The 25,451-nt window shown below is 39.4% G+C and overlaps 1 protein-coding gene across 2 annotated transcripts in view; it reads right to left on the reverse strand.

Annotated features, from left to right (window-relative positions):
- Positions 1-25,045, reverse strand: part of lpar1 (lysophosphatidic acid receptor 1) — a 33,504-nt gene extending 8,459 nt beyond the window's left edge. The window contains exons 1-2 of one of the 2 annotated variants that reach the window (XM_069677248.1): positions 24,963-25,045; positions 6,418-7,173 (exon numbers count right to left, since the gene is read on the reverse strand). In XM_069677248.1, coding sequence (XP_069533349.1) covers positions 6,418-7,156 — 739 coding nt within the window. In that variant the 5' untranslated portion in view covers positions 7,157-7,173; positions 24,963-25,045. Of the gene's footprint in view, positions 1-6,417; positions 7,174-9,752; positions 9,768-24,962 lie in introns of those variants that run through there. The other variant, XM_069677249.1, reaches the window with a different exon arrangement.
- Positions 25,046-25,451: the final 406 nt, after the last annotated feature.

Genomic DNA, 25,451 nt, shown 5'->3' on the forward strand with positions numbered 1-25,451 from the left:
TATCTCGAGACACTTTACAGAAAGAGCAGGTCTAGACCGACTCTTTGTTAAGTTATTTAAAGAGAGGCCCAACATGGATCCACCATGAGTAGCACTTAGCAATTCGGCACATTGGCAAGGAAAAACTTCCTTTTAACAGGCAGAAACCTCGAGCAGAACCAGACTCATGTTGAACAGCCATCTGCCTCGACTGGATGGGCCGAAAATGGGATAGAAGGGGATGCAGGATAGAGACAGGCAAAGAGAGCAACAACAACATATGTTCTTGTTACCACAACAACATATGTCCTTGTTACAACATATATCCTTGTTACATTTTGACAATACATGTTTGTGAGCATTCCTGTGACTGCTATTCATCATGATAATTTCTGTTGGTATTTTGTCTATTTCCATCTAAAATCTCTTTCAAGAAACCAATACATTCTTACGTCATTGCAAACCAATACACGCACAAAAAAAACCCAAATTCCTTTCTAGAGCCGATTTAAAGGACTAAAAAATATATATTAACCATCTGCTTTGATTTGATAATATTTGATCATAGAGAGAGACTTTTTAGTTGTTAATTTAGGCTTACAGATCCAGGCTTACTTGCAAAGTAAAATATGTTGTCAGTGCACACCCTGGAAGCATTTAGTTATACTATGGATGGTCGACAGTTAAGAGTTTGCCAGAAATGGACAACTGCCCTGCCTGGAACAGGATCCATAAGGACAAATGCTGGCATGCTGAGTGATTAGAAAAGCTGCACTAACAGTCATTTCTTACGTTAAGGGATTCACACACAAGTAAACACAGAAAACAGGTGACATTTTGAGATGTACTCTGGCAGCAGATTGGAGAGGGGTAGTTGCCTCTGATTGGTTCTGCTCTAAGTCATGCATTGCAGTGGCAGAAAGAAAAGCCAGTGAGTTCTTGTGTTGAACATTGATTGGTTATACAGTGTGACTTTTAAACAAGTGTATGTCAGTGATACGGCATCTGTGTGCATGTGTTTGGCTGATGGTATGCCCTGGCACTCCACAATGTCTGACGATGCAACCACATACAGCACCATGAGCTTTCAGATAATCAAATCATTCACAGAAGGCCCCTTCATGAGCTAACACCTGACACACGGACACACACATAGTGAACAAGGGTCATGGTTAATTAGACGGTGCTGTTGACTCATTGAATAGTGATGAAGAGAATCTCTGTTGGTGTCATTCAAACATGTTTTTCAGTGGAGGAGCACAAGGGGTCAAATGGACAGAATTGTGAGTCAGGCGCTGCCCTTACTTTTTATGGACCAATATGTACAAAGACATGTCTGCAATAAGATGAGATTGGCTGATATATTGACAAATGTATTGTTCTCACACTGGTGGGAACATTTTCTTGACAATTTGGATGCTTTGTCAAAATTTTATGCAAGTCTTTATCCAAGAAGTCTTTTATTTTGCAAATTGGGCACATGTGGTTTAAAACATGTTGTGTACAATACATATTAAAAATACCTTATCTGCAAAGCGACTGATACACTCTTAAATACACATGGCAACGTATTCTGTTGTTGGTGAACTTTTACTTTAAATGTGACCTTTAAAAAAGGCCTTTTAAAATTGTCAAATAACTTTCCTTCCTCATAAAACAACAGCAAAGTCATTTGCAAAGTATCGTAAGTCACGCACTGTTTACGTTTATGCTTCCTTCCTCTTTTCGACCTTGCTTTTTACATAAATGCTCTTCTGGGCAAGCTGCCACCTGTAGATCTTTGAATTCATGAGAAATTACTGGTGCGAGAGTGCATCTTTTCACCTGCATAATCTTGTGCATGTACGTGCATCTTCATATTACAGTGGCTGGCATGAGCGAACTCAATTCAACAGCGGAAAATTATTATTGACAGGAGAGAGAGAGAGGATGAGAAAAGGGAATGAATTGATTTATTATCAGACCTCATAACAATAGACGCCGCTGGAGTGGAGTGTCTCTGAGGGCCATGTACAGCTGACCACAGTGGAAACACACAACTTTGTGCAAACCCCCCCCCCCCCCAAAGCTTTAGTTGACAAATGGTTTCTGATTGACAAATAGATTTGCAAGTAACTTCTGCTTCTTCCATTAGGATCTCTAGACCCCGCCTGGTGTTCACAGCATGTTTTTTTCATTTGCAGGGCGTTTTCGTTGTTGCTTTTGTTTTGGACTCTTGCATGTGTTTTTGTATTAGTCTCGTTACTGAACTTGCTTGCCTGTTTCTCCTAATGGAAATTGTTTTGTACATTGTAGCACATTTGCACTCTTCTGCCACTGTATCATACGTATGCACAAGAATACACTAAACAGGGACACCAATTTGAAAAACCTTTACTCTACAGGACTACTAATGATCAAAAATATGTGACATTTCTGTTTGTTCGTGTGTTTGTTGCCACATCTCTATACTCCTTGGCAAAACAAATTATGTACAATTATGACTAATTCAGAACATCATTTTATGTGAATAAAGCCAATCTGGTGTCCCGCTGTTCTTCATGAAGCCTGAGGGTGTATGCGAGTGTTTGGAAATCTATGTGTATAGCCTTTGCTTAAGATTGTGTGCAAGTGTGTGTTTTTTCATCATCTCATCCTGTCCTTCCCTGAAGAAATCACCCATGTCTGGTTTTTATAGCATCCTGTGAAGGACAAGTGAAGAGGACAGCAGGCAGCAGGGGAGCAGTTATTATCATCTGGTCCACAGATGGGAGAAACTGGACAGGGGAATTGCTGTGGGATTTACTTTCTCATCAACTCATTTCAATCTTCCCCTAAAAAGTCCAACATAATAACAATCAATGGCAACTTTAAACCCACCAGAGACTGAATGACTTGTGACCCTTTTTGTTTTGCTTTAGCCAGTTTAAGATGAGGCATAGAGGGCCTTTTTTTTCAATGAAACAGGAGAGAAGTACCACGAAGATGTTTAGAGTGACTATGCTGCAAATCCAGTCGAAACACACTACTACCTCCCTTTTACCAGTACTAAAACAACAAAAAAAGTATTTTATATCCTCCCGAAAATGACCTCATTCAGACACAGCAGTGGATTCCAGACTGAAGCAAAACACATCACACCCATGCTGAAAAGACTTTGAAGGTTTGCCATCAGTGAAAAGAAACAAATGTGATTTGTTAAAGACTCAAAACAATTATGATTTGAACAAATGATCATATGATTTGTTGATGATATTATAAAACTGTTGTTGCCAAATTTAAGATCACCTAAACTTGCTTTTGTAGCTCAGCCTGAGCAAACAAAATATTTTGCCACATTAAATCATAGAAAAAGAACGATGTTTCTGGTAAAGGGGATGTTCATATTCCTGTTCAGAAATGCATTCTATATTAAACAATTGCAATGTTTTCATGGGTTTATTTCAATGCTACACATTCAACTATAGCTGGTATATCTCAGTATAGGTATATCTGTATAAACAATGAATAACATGAAAAAAAATTGTTGAAATGTAATCACATTGTCAGCTTCACCCTTTGGGAATGCAGCCAAAAAGCAGCGGTAGTTTAAATTGCCCGCTGTAGGTTTGTCTTCATGTTTACATAAAACCTTCTATTTCTAGATACATTTCACGATAAAGTAAAGCTGTTATAAAATGCTTCGACTGCCATGTCACAGACCTGAGCCAGGCCTTTCCTGGCAGAACTTCATATTGACAAATTGCATGACGTACTTTGTTTAGTTTGTAACGAACCCTTTGCTGCTTTGAGATAAAGTCTCTCATCAGAATTTGGAACGTGTTTGCATTTACAAGGCATTGTAGCAGTACATAGCACTAATTCACTGTGTGCTGAAGTGTTATTGTATGACTCAGACCTTTCTCTGTAGTGGTGTATGAAAGAGTATCACAAGAGTATCAAGACTAAGATTTCGCTCAACCATTTCACAATGGAAAAAGATTTTGTTGAATGCAGGTCACGTTGCTCTACTCATTTAAACATGTAGTGTTATACTGCCATAAGTGATATTAAACTGCAGAGAAGGAGCCTTAAAGGTATAATCTCGAAGATTTTCATTTAAATAAATGTCTGTTAATACATTATCTATTGCCGAATGAGGTAACACAATGGTGATTGAGCCCACTGACAAAAGCCTTTGCATTTGTAGTATATAGTATTGTTATGGACTGGGTGTCTGTCTTTCACAGAAAAAAATCACAAGCAACACCCAGTTAGTGATGCGTTTTCCATCGGCCAGCAGTGGTTGGTCTGCCAGAGAGGGTAGGTGGAGCTAAGCGGCTGCTTTTCCGATCTCTGCAGGTGTTGGGAGTCAGTAATCTACTATGGCTGAACAAACAAAGAAAAGATTGATGACTACAGATACAACGTCAAAAATGAGTGAAAATCCAAAGAAAAAGAAACAAATTTGATGCTTGGATGAAGGCAAACAAGGTCTAAAATGGAAAGCAGCCAGCGAGGAAAATCAAGAGTTACAACTGTTACAAAGGGAGCCAACCGTGGACGTCTGGTTAAATTGGGAAGTGTACTCTCACAATTACTGTTTATTGCCGAGATCTTCAAGATTGAATCTTTAACATATGTTTGATTTGGTCTTCAAGAAGATGGCAATGACATGACAGATAAGAAGAAAAGAACAAATTTGAACTGTGACCGTTCCTTTGTGTCTTTTTTCTTCTTAACTATCTGTAATTGTGCTACCAAAAATATTTAACTTTTTTTTATCATTGTTTGACTTATGGTTAGCTACCTCTCTGCATCCTCAAACCATTAAGAGGTATGGAAATGTAGGAGACTAAGAGCATGCCTTGCCTTTTTTGTGCAAAACTGCTGACCTACAAGGCGGGTTAAATAAATTGAAACAAACAAAGAATCTCTATGCGTCAGAAAATGTATGTCTTAAACATACTGTAGGCTGCAGAACACATTCTGCTGTCCACTGCTGTGAGTTAGGGGTGAAGTAAAGACAACACAGGCAACAGGATGAGATTACACAGCACATAGGTTACAAATCACACAGAATCCTTTGGTATGTTTTGTCAGGGACCAACACATCCTGCTTCCAGGCAATCAGAAGTCCTTTTCCCACAATTCACTCCAACTTACTTTACACTCCACTGAGTTAGTCTACTACTGTGTTATCGTCAATTTGTTTATTAAAAAAATCTGAGTCTCAATTCATTATACATAACTGCGGAGGCCTGGAGACTTGCTAAGTAGGAAACATATCTCTGCTGGATATGTAGACATAAAACTTTCAGACTGCACACACAGCTCAGGTTGAAAATAAAACAGGCCCCTTTTAATAATGATGGCGCTAGATCATTGTATTAACTAGAACAAAAAAATCTGTCTTTATCATAGTTCAATACTATACTGAAGAAAACTTTGCACATTGGTTCTAATTTTCAGAGGTTTGGACATCATTTTACCTCAGAAAGTTGTACCAACGCCTGGCGTGAATTATATGTAACACAATAGCAGTTAACAGCAATCTGTTCATTTAAACAAGACTCTCAGCTGCTTATTAATGCAGTCATGCTCACCAGCCACATGTAAGATTTAGATTTCCTATCAGTAAAAATAGTAATAAACCGTGCAACTGCAACGTCATACATTAGCCATTTTATGCACTATGTAGGGTAGTCTGGTTTAAAGCCAAGACACTTAAATGCTTGTACACGGATGTCACACAGATGATCTACAGACCTCTCTCTCATCTGACTCTTAACCTTTACTGAAAGTTTTTGAATTTTTCCCACCACATAGGTCTCACTCAGACTGAAACATTTGCAGAGGTTGGCATCTTTTAAATCTCCACTTTCATTCTCTTCAGGAAACAAGGGAAGTGATTTTGCTCACAGTGAAAAATACAAGTTCATTGTGTATCAGAGTGCTGTGGTTGCAATATCATAATCTATTCCACTCCAACACCGAAGATAACTGTATCTATAACACAGTATCGCTTGTCATAAACATCTCAGTAAATTGAAACTTAAATGAAATGCAACATTGCCTTGATTCTTAAATTTATCAGAACATATTTGTGTTGCACTGAACAGCCCTCCTGCAGACACTGAGCAGAACAGCACATTAGCCTGATGTAAGGGAGAAAGGGTTGCTTATGATGATGTATTTGAGGCTTACGGTCGTGCTAGGCAGACACTGAGCTTGGACTCTGCACTGAATGAGACAGCCTCACAGAAAGGCCCATCAACAGATTCATTGTTCTCTTGCGGCTACTGCAGTTGAAATGCCCAACTCAACATTACAGAGAAATAAGACCAGATACACCCAAAAGAGTTAGCTGCTAGATGAAGACTTTTAAAGATAGTAAGCTGGGTAACTAGCCATACGGATGGACGGACAGACAGACAGACAGACAGACAGACAGACAGATAGATAATATCTCTTCCTTACCCAGAACGATCACTACGGTTTTCAGCAGAGACATCATGGTGTCTCGGTTGCGTCGAGGTCCCGAGCTGTGCCGCGACATCCTCATGGTCCTCTGGCGCACATAGACAAAGATGTGGGCGTATAGCGTCACCATGACAACAAAAGTCACTAGATTAAACACTGCCCAGAAGATCAGGTAAGAGTTGCTGTAAAGCGGCGCCATGTTAGAGCAAGACCTAATGCTACAGATACAGTTCCAGCCTACACTGGGAATCGCCCCCATTACTATGGACATAGTCCAGATTATGACAATCACCACCACCACACGACGGTTACTCATGCGCGTGTGTAGCTGCATGCGGAACACGGTGATGTGGCGCTCGATGGCGATGGCGAGCAGGTTAGCCACAGATGCAGTCAGACTGGTATCGATCAGTCCTTGGCGCAGCAACCATGTCGACACAGTCAGACGCCTCGTGTTTGGTCCCGTATTGAACATCAAGTAGAAGTAGGCAAGTCCAGCAAAGAAGTCAGCAGCTGCCAAGTTGGCCATCAGGTAGTAGATGGGGAAGTGGAATCTCCTGTTGACGTAGATGGCGATCATGACGAGAAGGTTGGCGAGCATGATGAAGATGCACACGGTGATGCCCAGACCCATCACCAGCCTGCTGACGGTGTTCCAGTCAGTAGCAAGATACTTGCCACTGCGGTTGTAGAAGAAGGCGATGGTCTCATTGTAGTAACACTGTTCCTCATCCATGATGGTAGCGGTGCTTTCTGAAAGGAGAAAAAATATATCAAATGTTAAAAAATGTAATAGATGCACATGAAGGTTATAAAACTTAGATTATTGATTGATTAAACAAGGTGATGCTCTCATGGTAGCATTGCACTTCGTGTTATTAGTTGGTAAATGCTTAAATGCTAAAGATCTGCTAAACATCCATCCATCCATAGATCCATTCATTATCTATACTGCTTATCCTGTATGCTGCGGGGGCTGGTGTCTATCCCAACTGTTATTGGGGTCAATCAAACTTGTTTAAGATCCCAAAAACTAGATTTTAATGAGTAATGAAAAAAAGGATTGCACTAAATGACAAGGTATTCAACTAAAAGTTTGGCATACATGGGAATATCAATCTGATTGCATTACTGTGTGTAAGAAACCTAAAACCCAAAGAGATGAGCTCAAAATATCCCAAAGAAGAGTCAAGCTGTCTGTGATGGGCAGATTGTTCAAAGGAATTGTATAGAAACTGTTAGTGTAGGTAGCTCTGAGTCATAGACTGTATAAAAAGATGGACGACATGGCAGCTCCCTAAAAGTAAAGCCATAACATTTGGCTGCAGTATAGGTCATAAAGCCCACCTCCTCCATGTTACCAGATGGGACATGAGTCAAACTATAAAAAGCAAAATACACACCAAATAAATGTTTCTCAAACATGGTTTCTGTCATTATAGTTAGTTCTTATCATGCTGATTTATGTCCAAGTGTTAATTTTTCTCAAAATTTTATTTTTAATTACTTATTTGACGCCGTAAAAAGGATGATTGACAGCTCTGTTGACAAATCCGGCTCCTGCAGCCGATCAGTTCCTGATTAGCAGAGTAGAGAAGGATCCACGAGAGGAAACATAACTAAAATAATCAATACAGTCACTGAAGTTTTCTAATCTGTGAACGTCAGACCAACACAAAGAAACTGTGCTGTTGAATACGGTATCGTGCAGGATCCTTGCTGTTTTTTTCGGTAAGTTAAGTGTGTGTTTTGGTCAGCACCGGCTACACCTGCCGATCTCTACTGCACAGCTCTGGCTCTAAATGACATCACCATCGCAAGATGGCAGCGCTTATCACGGCGACTATTTTGGCATCACTGAGAGCCGATGGAGACGCCTGTCCAACTATATATATAATTGGTCTGAGTATAGGTACGGTTTTGTGTTTGAGTGTGAGAGTCTGAATTTTTTTGTATTTACTTATTTTATTTTGTGTAGATGCAGTGTGTTGTAAAAAATAAAACATTTTGTGGTTTAATAATTTGTGATCACCTATAGGAATCAACAGTGAAAAGTATCACACCATCGAATGGCCATTATATGGCAAATACTGTACTTTAACTAGCATTAAAATTCTGATACATATTTTTTAAAGATAGTATTTGAGCCACTTTATGAACTACTATTTATCTAGATTAAAAACACCAAAACAAACTCCGTCAAAATCGAACCTCTGAACCTGAGCCTCTGTTTTTATGTTCCGAGCACATGTCCAACTTAGTCAAGAATGAGTTAATCTATACTTTCCGGATAAATGCAGGTATTCCTCTTTCATAACCTTCAACACAAAGCAGGGCTTCAGGAAACATGTGGACTTAAGCTGATTCCTGAAACATGGAAAAACAGAAATCCCCTTTGGATTTCTACTCAGATGATTAGTCGTCATTGTTTGTGTGTCTGAGTGTGTGTGTGTATTATGACTGGAATATTACATATACAGAAAACAACCATCATTAAGACAGAAACAGCAGCTTTTTTTAGAGCTAATGGTTCAGACACGATTGTAGAAACAAAACTTGTATTGTCTAGAAGTCACAGTTTACAAAAGGGTGGTGTGTGCGTGTGTGTGTGTGTGTGTGTGTGTGTGTGTGTGTGTGTGTGTGTGTCAGTGTGCCTGCATGCCTGCCTGCAATGTGTGTACTACTGTGTGTGTGTGTGTGTGTGTGTGTGTGTGTGTTTAGCTACGATATGCTTGTTGTGTGAACAAACACTGTGTCATATAAGGCTAAAACCTGTTTTTTTTCCATCTGGTGGAGTTATACAAGTAAAAAAGCAAACAAAAATACCTTGAAACTGAAAAAAGCTAAGCAGCAACAGCAGCAACATGGAACTAAGAGTCATGTCACACACACATAAACAATGCTCACGAGAACATGTGTGTGTAATAAGCTCCAGTCCCACACAGATGCTGGCTAGTCTCTCTCAAACACTCAAGACCGGAAACAGAACCTCAGGACTGTGTAAGTAAACCTACCTACAGAGAGAGAGAAGGAGGCAGCAACCTCCGAAACAAGAGGGGACAAAGAATGAAAGAAGGTGTGCGTCAAAGGCGACTGTTTTTGTAGAAATCCTTCTGTCTTGATTTACCGTCTAATAAGACCATTCAAATCCTCTAAGCCCTCTTTTCTCTCTGCAGTGACACAGCAAACATTTCCCCTCTGCCAAAAGTGAACTGCAAACATGAAGGATTTTTTCCCCTCTTGGAGTAATTCGCAATGTTGGAAACACTATCACAACCTTCACCTCGGAAAAATTCACATGAAAAATAAGGCGTACCCAAGGGAAATGAGACAGTGTTGAAAAGCATGAACGCTGAAGTTTGCCAAAAATATTTTCAACTTTTGCTCCTCAACTGTTAAAGCACTCAATGTCAATGGAAACATAGTGTTTTGACGGCCATGATAAAGATGTTACATAATGTAGAGGGTTAGTTTTAACGGTAGCAATAACCCATAATTCATTTCCTGACTGTGCTTTTGTTTCATAGAACCATCTAATAAATTCTAAATTTAGGCCATTTTTAATACTAATCCGAGCCAAAAGCAACAATACCCATCAACTATACACTATACTGGCTTAGAATGTTGGCAGTGTACAACATCTTTATACATCTTAGCCAAAACGGGTGTGGATTAAGCATGGCAGGGCACCAATAACAGTAAGAAGGAAGTCCTAATCAATTAAATAAACGGTTTTCTAGTCTATGTTTATACTTCCAATTTCCTGAGGTGGGCCGATAAGGGTCTCCATTGACTGACATGTTTGCTTGGAGTGGCTGTAAAATGTTATTTCATGCGCTGAAATAACAACGGTACGTTCTATTAGCTTTATTGAATCATTGCTGATGCTTCACTGCTCCAGACAAGCCGGATGTATCTGCACAATGATTTGTGAAGAGACACAAAAATTAAACACAGGCCAGCAATTTCTATAATAAGGCCACATTCTTTCATTCTAATCTTTATATGTTATTAATGTCGTATGTTTTACAACTTCAAAAGTTCATCTTTTTCAAAAATTCTCTCTTAAACAAGATTGGTCCAAAAGAATAAGGCTCATTTTACGATATTAGTTAGTGAATCTTCTTTGATTTATCGGAAAAAATATAAAAATATAAAATAATTTGTGTTATAATCATGTGTCAGGACGGGATCAGACAACAGGAAAGGTCTGGAATCAAACCACTTTATTTGTGATCAATCAGCATCTATTTCCTGTTTGTGATGGGTTTATTCTATTTCCATTCAGTGTTATTTTGACATATATAGAATATCCAGAAAAGCAATTACTCAACCATTAGTGTAAGAGGCACTCTTAGGAGCAGCTGAGTGACATCAGCAACACTAATGCAGGATAGATCTACAGCAAGGGAGCCTCGAAGACAACCACCGACGCAGATGAAAGCCCATTTATTCTGTTTGTCATCTGTAGCTTATGGTCATTAAACGTCTGCAGGGAGCAGTCACCGGGGCATTAGATGCCTGAGGCCATTCGTCAGTACTAGAAAGTGGAGGAAGTGTCAGTGGCCTCTCAGTACACATTCCCAACACTTTCATCAGACCTTTGGAGCCTGCAGGGAGAGATCCTGTCATTGTGTGTGTGTGTGTGTGTGTGTGTGTGTGTGTGTGTGTGTTGGTAGGTGGGACTTGTAAAAGGAATATATTGAGCAAGATAAAGGACAAAGAAAATGGGGATTTTAGATTTTTTTCCCCAGCCCCTGGGTGTGTATGTGAAAGAAAAACTTGGAATGACTAAGTTGTTGAAGCATTTTAGTGTTCAATGTGCTGAACCCCGGGTGTCAAAGACAGAGGATACATGCTGGCTGTGCTCGATGTGTGTCGACACACTCCCTTCATGCTTGTTAGCAATGTGTGAGTCTGGCCGCGAGGAGAGAGAGAAGAAAGTGCGTTTTGTGTGTGTGTGTGTGTGTGTGTGTGTGTGTGTGTGTATCTGTGTGTGTAAGTGTCTAACAGGCAATGAAAGGACCACCCTGGAATCCATTTAAGTGAGGTCATAACTCAAGCATCAGCACCAGGGCTACATTCGTATATTCTTAACATACACCAAATAAAACACACACCCACACACACTTATAATAGCCTCTATTTTTCTGTTACAATCATACACACTATATACTGTTTTTACATAAACCTACCTTTAAATAACCATTTAAATCATTTAGTTTTTTCCTTTTCATTATAAACTTATTAAGCTGCATGAAACATTTCCTTACAGAATGTCCCATTTGCTGCTGCTGCTGCTGCTGTCTATGGACATTTTATGCAAATGCTGGGTGGCTGAAAAGTGAATGTCTTCATGCAATGTCTATTAGCCTTAATTATTTGGGTATACATCGTGCACACATGGATAGTGCCGTCTGATAATTGTGCAAAACAGGTGACAAATACTGTATAGAAAGATCAAACATGATGGCATCAGGGCTTTTTTTCTTGGAAATCTTGGGAGATTTTGACCTGCATTTGAGATCTGTTGCTCTTGAACATAAGGGATGGATTGACAAAAGTTTAAAAGGACGGACAGGAACATCAACTGCTGACTGTGTTCCAAAAATAAAATATAAAAGCCAGACATCTCAGCAAATCCTTCCACCCTTTATACCAAATTACCCAAACAGTTCACTATATAAAATCAATTTTCAGTCTGAATTTAACATTTGAAATGCCAAAATATGTCATTAATTACCTGGTTTCCAACTAAAGCCATGCTGTCATGGTTGTTTTGCAAGTATCTGAATACTAAAATAGGTGCAATGAAAGTTCCTTGAAGGGAGCTCTGTTTTTAAGCGGCATCTGCACTATATAATTGTGACACTGATGAAAGCTGGACGGCCAAAAAACATTTTGTCTTCTTGTCCTCTGTTATTAATCTTCTACTCATTGAGAGTGAGTCCCTCTGACTTTATTACTCAACACAATAAGTGCGATGTAAACACATATAAGTCTATCTTTGCATTTTGTAATCATTGGAACACATACTGAGATAAACTGTCTGGGCTCTGTCAGATTAATGATCAAACAGAAGTTAAATAAACTGCAGCACCTTAACCTAAGTCTGCTCCCACTTTCTCAACAATCCATCATCCAACCGCTTTGTTACGTTTGTTAATACGGTCCTGAGAGGAATAAAGCTTTAATGAGAACACCACTGAAATCCGTGTTTGACATGTTATTCCTACACGCAGACAGAGTTTAGTCTGCATAAGAGAAAATTTATTGGTGTGTCGGGCAGATGTCTGGCTAATCCCTGACGTGGGAGTTCATACTGAGCTCTATTCCACAGGGAGTTTCTGATCAAGACGATTTCTTGAAATATAACTAGACCGCATCGTTTTGTGAGCGTAGGGCTGATAAGACAGTGGCCAAAACTCTGGATAAGAATTATTAGAGCTCATAACCAGGTCAGACTTATTGGTACTTCTGATGATTTACTAAATGGGCAAACCCCCCTCCTATATTCGTCTGATCTTCTTAACTGTTAAATTCCACCCCACGCTCGACACTCAGAGTTTGTTTTCCTACAAGCTCATTAACATCCAAGCTATCTCCTCTTCCTCTCTTTATCCACTTTCTTGTCCTCCTTGTCCTGTCTTTTCACTCAGGCTTCTCCATGCTGGACCATCAGACATCCTCGGACCTATTTTTCACTGCCTCAATCCAGATGTTTTGGATCTGGATTTTCTTAGACTCTCCTCTTGTCTCTCTCTCTCTCCTTTTAAGTATGTTGTCCAAACCTCTCCCAGCCCCTGTGTGTTTGTTTCTTTTCTCCATTCTTTGTGAATGGTGTGCTTATGCTTTGACTCTTGTGTGTTTGTGTAGTCTGTACACTTTCCAAGTCTTCATGGTCATGAGAAGGTCATGTGACTCAGGCCATGTTGTTGCTTGACATTATCCTAGATCCATGTGTTTACAATCTAACTACAATACTCTCATCCTGAATGTCTATACTGAAATGTACTATTTTGGTCTATTCTTTACAAATATCATCCATTGCACCTTCTTAAAAGAGGGATATCCCCTCTGTTGCTCCTTCTGAGGATGTAGTCTGATTTTTGTGTTTTTTAAGAGTTTTTTTGGGGAGAATTTTCACTCTTCCTAATCGAGAATTTATACATAGAGTTTGGTAGAGTGGTGAATTATATATATTTTTTAGAGAAAATAATATATCTTCTAGCTTTAATAATCAGGACAGTATGATCATATGAAGTTTATTTGGATTCAAACAAAAGTCCTAATGCTTTATTATCCGAGAAAAGGCCCCTGCACTTCATCAACATGACATCTAACAGTTAATTGTTGGTGCAGTGGTTTCTGGCTTTGTAAAAGTTATTTAACATAAAAGGTCACGAAGCATGTAAGAGTGATTACAGTTGTGCATAAATTATCATACCAAATAATTCATTCCATTGCACACATCTGGGAAATGTTGTTGATTTTGAAACATGTAAAACTATTTTTATTTTGTTAAATAAATGACCCAAGAAGCAGACTAAAGCTGTGCAGCATTTTTCAAACCAGGCTTTGATGTGAAGGAGTTATGAATGATGGAGGTGTCATCTGAAAGTGATCAAAAATCTCTCACTAAACGCTGCACAATCTTTGTGCACTCTTTTTGTCTAACTTGTCCAGCCTATGCTTAGTTAATGCCTTTACCGTAGCTTACTAAAGGAGCAATTCACCCCTGGAAAAAGCCACTGTCAGTTAAAGCTGGTGTTCTCTGTAATCAATAGAAGCAATATTTGGAATTGGCGCCATAGATGTGGAGAAAGTTCAGCTTGTGGTTTCGCCCATTCTACATTCCTACAACACCACCAATAAGCTGAAGGAATCACTGACTTCCTGAAAAAGTAGATCCTGAAACTAAAACTCTTTCTTTTGTTGTAACCCGACTTCAGTTAACATTTAGCTTATTTACCATAATTACATTTAACAACATGTAGTCAAATTATCATTATACATCCATATGTCTGCACTGTCTAATAAGCAAGATACCTCTCATCTGTGTTATTCTTGCAAATTTGCTGAGAAGGCACACAACAATTAAACTGGTGGAGCAAAGACTGAAAGTTCCAGGACATCATGTAGTATGCCAGTCATGAATCAGGATTACTTAGCTGTTTGTCAGTGCTATTCATATAGGTTCCCAAAGTCTGATTTACTTTGCAGCTTTGATCACACTGAGATGATTTATGAGCTATGTTCTCTTGCAGCTAGCATATACAGATTTCACTTCTGAGTGTGAGCCTGATCCACAAGGTCCCACTTTGCACTGCTGTGGCAACATGGATATAATATGCACTGTATGTGAAATATGAGAGGACTTTCCATACTTCTTCCATCTCTTCTTTTTTCATATAATCTATCTTCATTTTCTTTCTCCTCTCTCCCTCCACCCTGTTTTCCTGGCTTTCTAAACTCCTCTTCACACAGGCGTTTTCCCCCCTTTTCACCCTTCCCATTCTTCCTTCCTATCTTTCTCTACTGTGATCTATCCATCTGATATCTTCTCACTCCTCAATTCTTCCCAACTCTGTTCTTCTCTTCTCTCATTACTTTTCATTTTAGTCTCTCTTCTCAACCTCACCTTTTCTCACCCTTCCCTGTCCTTTTCATTTTTTCAACCTTTTTCCTACATGCTCATGTACATTTCCTCTCTTATGACCTCTGCCCTTTCCTCTGTCCCTCCTTTTCTCTCCTCTCCTCTGTACTCCTCTTTTCTCTTCTCTCTCTTCAGCTCATCTTCTAGCATCTTTCTTTTCCTCAGCTTTGCCCTCCTCTCTGCTCTTCTCCACTTCACTCTCCCCTCACTCTCTCCTACACCTCCCCCTTCTTCTCTCTGCCAACTCCCCACACAATGTGCCCATTGTTTCCACACTCCCAACCCAGAAAGCAGAGACACAGGACTTCTACGACCCAGAATACACACTAACACTAACACACAGCTTTTATTCTCTAACTTTGTCTTTAACATTATGGGTGGGTGAACACAGCCACACACACACACACCCTCACACATACTCTCAAACAGTCACTGCGGAGCAGCAGAGTGCAGTACAAGGGTTGGATTGAGAGTTGGTGTTGAGTCATGTGTGACAGCAGCCGTAACGGGCTGATTCATGGCTCGTCAGTGGATGATACCTCTCCAACCACTTAAGCACTTCCATCTCAGCACACGAGGCCCTAAAGTGACACATGATTAGTCATCATATGGCTAAGAATGGAAAAAAGTTGAATAAAACACAATAAATCCTATAATGTAGAATATTTTCTTTGAGATTTCAGTGTGTTTATATATGAAAACATGACTTTAGTCGAAAAACAGAAAGGTATAAATGTGCTTGGGAACTGAGAATATCATTGAAATATATAAATAAAAATATAACTCTAACAGAACAGATCCAATCAAAAAGAATAGAATAAATAAAAACAGAGCTGGGGGAATCTGTCTAAAAATAAATGTAGAAAACCTTGACATTGACTACCACATACCGGAGATCCAAGATCCACAACTTGTCATGACACCATCAACAGCAGCCGAAACAGTAAATCTTGGAAGTACTGACAACATAATGTTTTATTCCCCAACGAGAAGGAATGAACTTTCTAAATTACACACATCTCTGTGCAGACAGGCTGATTAGGTCTCACAGTGGTTTCTGGTTAGTCCAAAGCCAAGGAAAGCAATGTTTTATTCTAATTAACAGCCAGAATAATAAATAACATCTAGAAGTGCAATTTAATTTGGCTATAAATTCTTCCAGGGATCATAGCTTGGGAAATCCTGGTGACAACTGAAATCCAACTCATGGGTTATTATCTGCAGAGCAGTGCAACTCCCCCTTTCATTTTTGCAAATGTCCATCTAATAAGCTTCTTTGCTTAAAGGTCTCTCTGCTATGATCTGTTCCACATGTTTCACTAAAGTGGACAACAGGGGAAAAAAAGAACTCAGAAATCCTGTTCAGAGCAGAATAAGCACGAGCATTATGACACAAACACATATGTGTCTGTTCTTTAGTTTAAAAAAGCGCCTCCAAGTTTTTATAGTATCTTTTGTTAGAATACTAACACAAATACAAAGTACACACTGTATTTGCACTTGAGTCCTATGCGCATTGTCAGCAGGTTATACTGTATGTATGAGGAGTATTGTTGAGGAGAGACGGAAAATACTTTTGGTGTGGAAAATCCACACCAAAAGTATTTTCAAAGTCTTTCTAGATCATTTTTATAATGTATCAGTTTTTAGGGGATACAAAAATAAAGCAAAGGTTAAAGAGCAAGGTTGATGTGCAAACTTAAATGAGAAAACTGCAGCCCAGGATCTGAAGAACCTGCTTGAAATGTGGATGTTGTTTGAGCTTATTTTCCTGAAGCACAAAGAAAAGAAAAGGGGGAACTTAGGACTTTCTGAAACAGATACAGTTTGTGACTTTTTTTTTGCATTTGAAGTGGTTTCATTTATTTCATTTGATAGACAATTCTTCCAAATAATTAATAATGCCTGGTTCCAGAGTTACAGCCTCCACCATATGTGTTATGTTTCTCTGCAGCTTACTGTTGGGTGTGTCCAGTCATCCTCTAATGAAATCGCACTATTGGAGAGAGATTCTGCTGATTACATCACCGTAGTGCAGATGCAATATGAGATTGCATCATTGTGGCCTGCAGGCATTCAAGGGTTTAACTTAAAAGCGATTTTCAAATACATCACTGAATAGTCAAAAGGACTTATGTGCACTGATGAATACAAATGCTTGCAGGCATTGCTGGTCACGATTTGCGAAGGAAGTCAATTTCAAAGGTTTGTATCCAATATGCAGAAATTAAGATAGGAGGTGGAGAGTTTGTGAGCGGCCAGATCTCTCAACAAATGTTCTAAGGTGTTCAGGGCCAGGCTTTGTCTGAGCTATTCAATAACACTACAAGATCTTCAAGACACGCCAGTGGTGTCTTGGCCGCAAGCTTTAGGATGTTGTGACCATTCTTCACAGCCTGAGGTTTTGTGCACACACTGGCTGACTGGTTACTTCCAGGTCCTTCGAGTATTTGGCTGCATTTTGTCTCACCAGCGGGGACAATCTTATTGAAAACCTATGGATTCTAAATAACAAATGTTGATTTTTGATAAATTAAAAAGTACCCAATGCTTTCACTTCATCACAGATTAATTCCACTCAAACTAAATCATTTATCACGGGTGATAAAATGCAAATACTTTTAAAGGCCAATGTCCTATAAAAAGCAAAGTAGAATATTTACTAACGTTTCTATTAGGCAGAGTAAAATCGCATATGTCCACAACAGGGTTACATGGTTTTGTGCTGGTATAACTACAGTGCAGTAAATAAATGCTTTTGCTCATATAATATGTATTTTATGGTGTGAAAACATGGACCACTGCACCAGAGAAGTTCTGTCTGAAATTTAACATCTGGCAGTGGCAGGTGTCTTCATTTATAGTCTTCAGCAATAACTCAGACAAAAAACACTTCAGTGTCAGCAATAATGCGCTGAAAGCAAAGATCCAAATACGGTCATTTCACAGTAGATCCACATTTAGCACCACATCAAACCAAGACAATGCAAAAGACTATTTCTTTATTCAATTTAAATTTAGTCACAGCAGGACTAATTTGCTAAAATCATTGAAGCAGGCAATCAAGCACATTCAAAGTAGGCCACATTTTTTTTATATGTATATAATAAATTGAATCCATGTCTTATCTGCTAGGCTTAGCCGACACTTCTTAAGTGGACTGACCAGGGCCCATGGTAAAACCCCTTCAGAAGTCATCATGACTCTGTAGAAGTGTCATGGTTTTTACAGAAGAACAATGTACTAGGAAAACTACAGAATGTCTTTAAGGGACATTTTGATACTCAGAAATATCCTCATTCTGGTGCAGTTTGTTCCTCTTTCTGTCTTTCCCATGACTGACTTGGGACTTCCTTAATATGATTTTTACACCACATTTCCTTGACATATGCAGCAGAAAAACAAGATGCGGTGTGAGGAGTTGCGGAGTGTGATGTTCATGGGGGTTCATCAAGGAAACAAGGAGTAACCGGAAATCACTTAAGAGCCAAGCTGATGTGGTTCGAATGCCTGCCAGCTCGAGCTTTTGATATTGTATCATTGTGGCTTATGCTCATGTCGCATTGAGGTCTAGCTGATGGTGTGACCAGCAGCTGATTAAACTGCTGATCACTCTGACCAATATCCTTTCATCTAACTTGCATGGAGATACCATTTTGATATGTCTTAATCTGCTTCTCAGTAGGCCACAATTTGGAGGTACACTACAGGACTGTTCCTTGTACTTCCATAGACATTTTACAGAGAAAACATTGTAGTAAATCTACTTTGTTCAATTTTACTTAAAAAAGGCCGGAATTCTACCGAGGAATATGTGGTTTTAGCAAATTGATCAAGTTTCAGGCTGGATACAGAGTTCAATGGCAGCCCCCAAAAATGTGACAGCAAAGCATTATGTATGCACCAATAGTTTCTGACAGTGGGCTTAAGTAAATGGTGCTCAACAAGTATGCTGAAACCTTTAAAACAGATTAGCTTATGCAAATCAATGAGCAAGTGGTTGTTGGCCTGCATGCTTTTTCTCTTTCTGTCTGTGTTTAATATCTTTCTAATCATCTTGTTTTTTTCTCTTTGTCAGTCTCCATTTCCCCGAGTCATCTGGATGTGTAAAATACATTGCAGTCTGTGAGACGTCCTGAGACGCATTGAAAGATGCAGCTAATTGTCAGTGGTCACCAGCACTAGCTAGCACTTCAGTAGTTACTACCTGTTTGTGTTGCTTTCACTACATCTCTTCTATACATTCATTAATCAAGGAAATATTCAGCACCAGGAAATAGCCAGTGACAGTGGGTTGTTATCATGTTGTCCTCAAACTGAATTGCTCTACCAACATAACAATGACATTATAAGATAATGATGTCAAAAATGTCCCCTATCCCCAACTGCAGACTTCGTGTGTCACTCACAACACGGAGGAAAGCCCCCCAAACGGACAAGCACAGCTTCCTGTCAAAACCACAGTGTATTATTACACTAGTTGAGCTAACATGAAAGACGGGAGTTTTTGCTTAAGCACATCTACATGTGCTTAAATAGAACTTACAGCTAACAGCCAGAAGAGAAGATTAAGAAGTACGACTACATAAACCACCATTTAAATCAATCGAACAACAAGTCAGAACACTAAACACTTTCTCAATTATAACATTGCCACCAAAAAAAATTTAACAAGCTATCTTGAACATTTAACAGGCATTCCCAAAATTTAAATTGTGTACTAACTTCACAAATGGATGATGATTTTTAACATAGCTTCTCCTTTTGTCTCTACTTTGTGGCCATGATATAGGCCTTGTAATGCACTCCAAGTTGTCCTGATAAAGGAGAACAGTGTGGGTTGGAAAGGACACTTTGACATTTGTGTGTCATGATATTCTTTGGCCCCATCCATATTTTGTATATAAATGAAATTCTGTAAACGGAAGTCACTCTTTCAATCCAGACAGCCATAATTTAATAAATATGCCTACTTATATCCGAATGTGTGAGCACTGCTCTTGGGTAAAACAGAAACAGCTTGTGGCTGTCATAAAGATTGCAAAAAACATGGACTGCTGTCTTTCAAACGATGCCAGTGAAGAAGAAAAAACATGTTTTTTTAGGTAGTTTGAATTTTGAAGTTTGAAGAATTCCAGTTCACTTTATCCTTTCTATTCCGTCCAAGCTAAAGAGTATAGAACTTCAAAACCTAATTGTCATAACAATTATAATGAGAGCATGGCAGTTTGACCACAAGGCATCTGATATTAAAGAAAATTTTAACATAACATACAAAAAGAACATTAAGCATAATGACACAGTTGACATTTGAGGGAGGATCTAGATTTGTGTGTTATTACTGTTTTAAACTATAGCTAACCGAGTGTAGCCTGCTGGCACACAAGTAACTAGCCTTTGTTTGTTACCTCAACAAGTCCCATCTCATTGCAAAGTGTGTGATAGTGATCAGGACCAGAGCTGCAGAGGGAAATACATTGTGGTTACATTATAAGCAACTTAATCATGATCAGCAGTTGAAGAAGAAAATAAGAAGAAATGGGCCACACTTAATAGATTAGAAGGCACTTGTAATACTCCTTAACAAGAGCCTATGAATATCTAAATGTAAAGACTAAGGAGGAAATAATGCTGGTGATAAAAACAAATATCTCACACTGTTTGTCATACCTAAAGCTGTTTGAACATATAGAGCTCTTGCTTGAATCATTCCCCGTCACATGGCTTTAAAGAAAAGTAATTTCTGCCACAATAGCTCACAAAATGTGCCTCTGTTACCTGCATGAATGTGGAAACAATCTGGGTATTGGGAGTAAGAATGGATGGAATGCAGGTCCTTAGACGAGGGGGTGGAGAAATCATGCTTTCAGTAATCACAACACAGATGTTTCAAGGACCCTTTCTTCTGACGGGTGTCAGAGCTCATGCAGGGAAACATAAAACAGCCATCTCCAGGGGAGACGATAAGTCTTTGCAGTGGGAGTTTGGTTTGGTTTGAACAAGAAGTTCAGAAGTCAGAAGCATCAACTCATCCCTTCAAAATTTGTTTTGCTTTTCAGCATCTCACAAGTTGTGGAATAACTTTCGGATGAGTATGTTTTTGTAATCCTGTCAAATTATTCTAGCAGAACTTCAGAGACAAATCACCTGCAATACTTCCCCTGGTTCCTGAGGAAACCACTAAGCTGCTGAGAACTATCCTGTGCACCCATTTGGAGTTCTGGTGTTTCATAACCACAGTCACACAGTATGATTATCCACTCAAAAGTCTAAAGATACATAAAAGTTTAGAATCTTTATGGAGAGAATCTGTTGTATCTGAAAACGTTCATCTCTATAGCCCCTTTCCCACTGGTCAAAAAACCCGCTAACACCCAGCTTTTTTGGTTGGTGGGAAAGGCTACAATCGGCATTCAGACCCGGGTCAAATGACTCTGCAGTAGACCCGGGTAATTATCGCCTCGGCTCCGAATTAGCAATGATGGAACCCGAGTCGACACATGTCTGCCCCCTTTCCAGCACGATGCTATGCCCCGTTGATAACTTCTGTGACTCCTTGTCATCTCAGCTACAAATTCCGCCCGTGTCCGTCCAAGCAGCGCCCGAGCATCGTTCCAAATTTGTCTGCGCAGAGATGATAAATACACTGAATGAGTAATAGATACAATAAAGAACTATCCACTGTAACATCTTCACTGTTTACCAACCCTGTCATCCGCGTTCAGACGGTGACGCAGCAGAAAAGAGTATACTCCACTGGCAATGGAAAAATAGACAATCGGCATTTATTAGCGGGTCTTCCCGGGTCTGAACAAAACCCGCCTCAATGCGTCAATTTTGGTAGGAAAGGGGTATATCTGACTTTGTAGCCCCTGCAGTATGTGTGATGTGTTTTGTTAAAATGCAATATGTATTAAGATATGTGTCACTTGGTAGGCTATCAGATAATGAATGTTAACCACCAAAAATGTTTTTCCGCTTTCAGACTTTTGAAATGTGCAGTGACACATTTGCTAAATGGTTTTAAACAAAATCCAAAACATTACTATAATGTAAGAAACATCTATATGCAACAAAGCAGCCCTTGGTTCATTAAACTAGAGGTCAGGACACCAAGTGTGCTGCAGCCCTATTTCTGAGGAATTTCACAATAACAAGTAATAATATTTCTCCATGTCCAAAGTGGAAAGGTTAAATAACTCGTTCAACAGCCTGAGGCTTCAAATGCTGAAGACCCAGTGCTATAGTTTCCTCATCCCACCTCCAACTGTAGCTGTTGGATGAGGGTGAGGAGTTTAAAGTCAACATGAGATTCCATAGAGGATACAGTAAGACGTTCTAAAGATCCAGTATTTCAACTACAAAAAAGTTTATTGCAAAGTATTAACTCAACTAACATTCAACAAATGTCACTCAAAATTAAACATTACTTTGAGAATGTGGCGTCAATGACTAAAACAGCTTGAAAGCCACTGGCCTAATCTATCTACAGGAGTGTAAATTGTTCTTACAGCCCCCTATAGCATCAAAGACCCCCTGTGGCTTTAGTCAGTGGGTGGCAGGTAAACACTGTTCTTGCTATCTCTTAGAAGTACACACTTAACCAACACACACACTCACACTCACATACCATGTGGGTACCAGATCAGTATTAATTAGGTAACATCAAAAGGGGGCATTTAGGGAGCATATGGCTTTTTTTTTACAGTCAACCTTTACCTTCACAGCATTCAGTACAAAAGAAGGTTAAATGGAAACGTTATCATGTATCTTTATTGTGTGTGAAAATGTGGGTGAAAGGGAAAAGCCATAGTATCACCAACATGTGGAGATAATGACTATTTAGTGCTAATTTGATGGTGATCCAGGCATTTGTTTTTGTTTACGGGAGACAATAACTTACTGGTTTTAAAGGCTGCAGAAAAGAAAAGGTCATGTGGTGACTTAAATGGATCTTCTAGTTTTTATATATTATAGCTTTTTGGCTACTGTTTGTTCTCTTGACTGCAGTCTCTGTGACTAAGAATTCTACATAACCAGGGTAAGAATGACAGATGGAAACTAACCAAACTTTACTTCTGTATCACCTTTTGTGCCCCATCTGAAATCTAATCATGCGCTTTTAAATGCACAGTAGATTCTCATCTATCCTTTCGAGGTGTGAGTGTAAGTGTAAAGGGGGGTTTAAGCCTAAAGGGGTTGGGATTAACAGAACCCAAACAGGCAGAATAATCTTATCAATCACGTTTTCAATTCAGTTTCACAAGTTTGAGCCTGGTGATGGCAATAGTGGAAAAACTCAAGGAGCCCCAGAAGACTTCAAATCCAACCTGTGCATAGAAATCAGGTCCTTAGTTTTGTCCTAACAGACTAAATTGTTGAACAAGGGAAAACTTTGACCTGACATGCTCTAAATGAAATGTTAAGTTCTCCTCTGGGGACATAAATCAACCACGTTTCACAGCAGCCCTGCAAGTTGTAGTTTGGATATTCTGCTTTGGACCAAAATGTTGGACAGCTTCATCAACTGTAACAGCTGTATCAAATTTAAGTGTTTAATGCACATTTCTGTAAATACTAAACTGTCTGGCGAGTTTTCTTCATAAGCACCTCTAAGGTTAACGAGAAATCATAACTATTCCAGCCCCCGCTCTCTTCCAAGTGGTCAAATACAGCAGCTCAGTCAGTGACCCAACAAGTCAAAATATGACATAGTACCCCTTAGAGTCATTTCTGCACCCAGGTCAAGGGTGATCGATGGTTCAAACAAACACAGGACTGTCTTTCAGAAAACCAGGGTTTGATACCATGAATAACATTTCTTATAATAAGTTTACTTACTTTTAAGTAATGTAAAGTATGTAAGGTATGTATCTAGCATACATATGCATTATTTAAACATGTTAATGACTGTTGCTGTCCAACAGTAAGAAAATGTTAAACGTTTGTGGCATAATTTATTTTGAAAATGTAACTGGATGTTGCTTATTTGTTGTCCTTAACTTGACAGCTTTTTTAAGGATAAACAGGTGTTGAATATTTGCACTAATATAATTAGTTACTAATTAGACCCCAGGATATTTATCTTCATCCCAGTTGCAGCTGAAATATAAGTTAACATAGCTTGTTTAGCTGGTGTCACTGGTTCAGCAAGAAGTGAAATTAGTTCATGAATATGTTTTTGAGTTTCAAGGGTCCAGGGCGCAGCAGGGTGTATTGACTCCTGCCGGTTTTATAGACAGCACCAAGGGAAATACTTTGGGAAGGAGTCAACACCACAAGAAATGTTTGAGGACTATCAATTTGCTGCTGGCCTGGTCATCATGTTTTAGCAGTTACAACTACAAGTATGGACAGTGATAACTTTTCTGTTGGATGACGGCTGGATTATAAATCACTTTTTTTCCAACGCTTAAGGGGTCATGAGAGAGAGGCAGGACTATTTTTAATGACGAATACTAAGAAAATTCCAAGCACATTCTCTGACTGCAGATCAGCGTGGAAAATCAACACAGATGTCAAACTTTTACTCCCAGACTCAACGCCTGCTTGTTTTTTTCCGCTCACTCCCTTCCACAGATATTGTTTGATAAAGAGCCCAGCTCTGGCGCAACAAGTCCCTCATTCCAGCTGCGTCCCCGGTCTCAGACCATAAGTGTCTCCTATCGAAATAACGGTGCGCAGAGCGGAGTCAGGCATCTGCTAATGCCATCAAAGACTTTATCTGAACCGAACGCTTTCTAGCCACGTCTACGTGGCAGGTACACTTTGATTATGTAAAGATGCCCACAACATGCGAAGACGCGCGTTTAGCAAAACAAACAAACGATTTTTCTATACGTTTAAAGATTCAATCACTACGCAAGATACACAATTAAATACTTACAGTGTGTTCTTTTCCCGTGAAAGCAGTAGGTAGGTAGCTTACTCCCTGACTGGTTCCTGGAGGTCCAACTCAAGTTTGATTCAGGGTGCCTGAAATTCCTTCAACAGACAACTCCTTCAGACTCTGCCTGTGCAACTCTTGTGTCAAAGTCGCAGCAATGTATTAATACAAGACTCCAAATCCAATATATAGCCAGGTAAGCCTTTCATTTTATATCCTCACAGAAACAGCGATGTCTCCTCCGATTTTTTGTCCCTGATTTTAAAGTTGCTTTATTTATTTTTTCCTCAGATGAAGTGGCCTTGATGCTCTCACTGCGTCTCCGTGCCTCTCTGCGCTAGCGCGACTGCTCCGCCAAGCTCTCTCTCTCTCCCGCTCTGTCTCTCTCTCTCTCTCTCTGACCGACTGCCACACACACTCTGCAGGAGAGCGGCTTTGTCTGCACATGACGTCACTCACACACTTACAGAAACACACACACACACACAC

Source organism: Semicossyphus pulcher, unplaced genomic scaffold (genome assembly GCF_022749685.1).
Source record: "Semicossyphus pulcher isolate SPU_LCO1_2020_fin unplaced genomic scaffold, fSemPul1.0.p SCAF_28, whole genome shotgun sequence".
Taxonomy (NCBI): domain Eukaryota; kingdom Metazoa; phylum Chordata; class Actinopteri; order Labriformes; family Labridae; genus Semicossyphus; species Semicossyphus pulcher.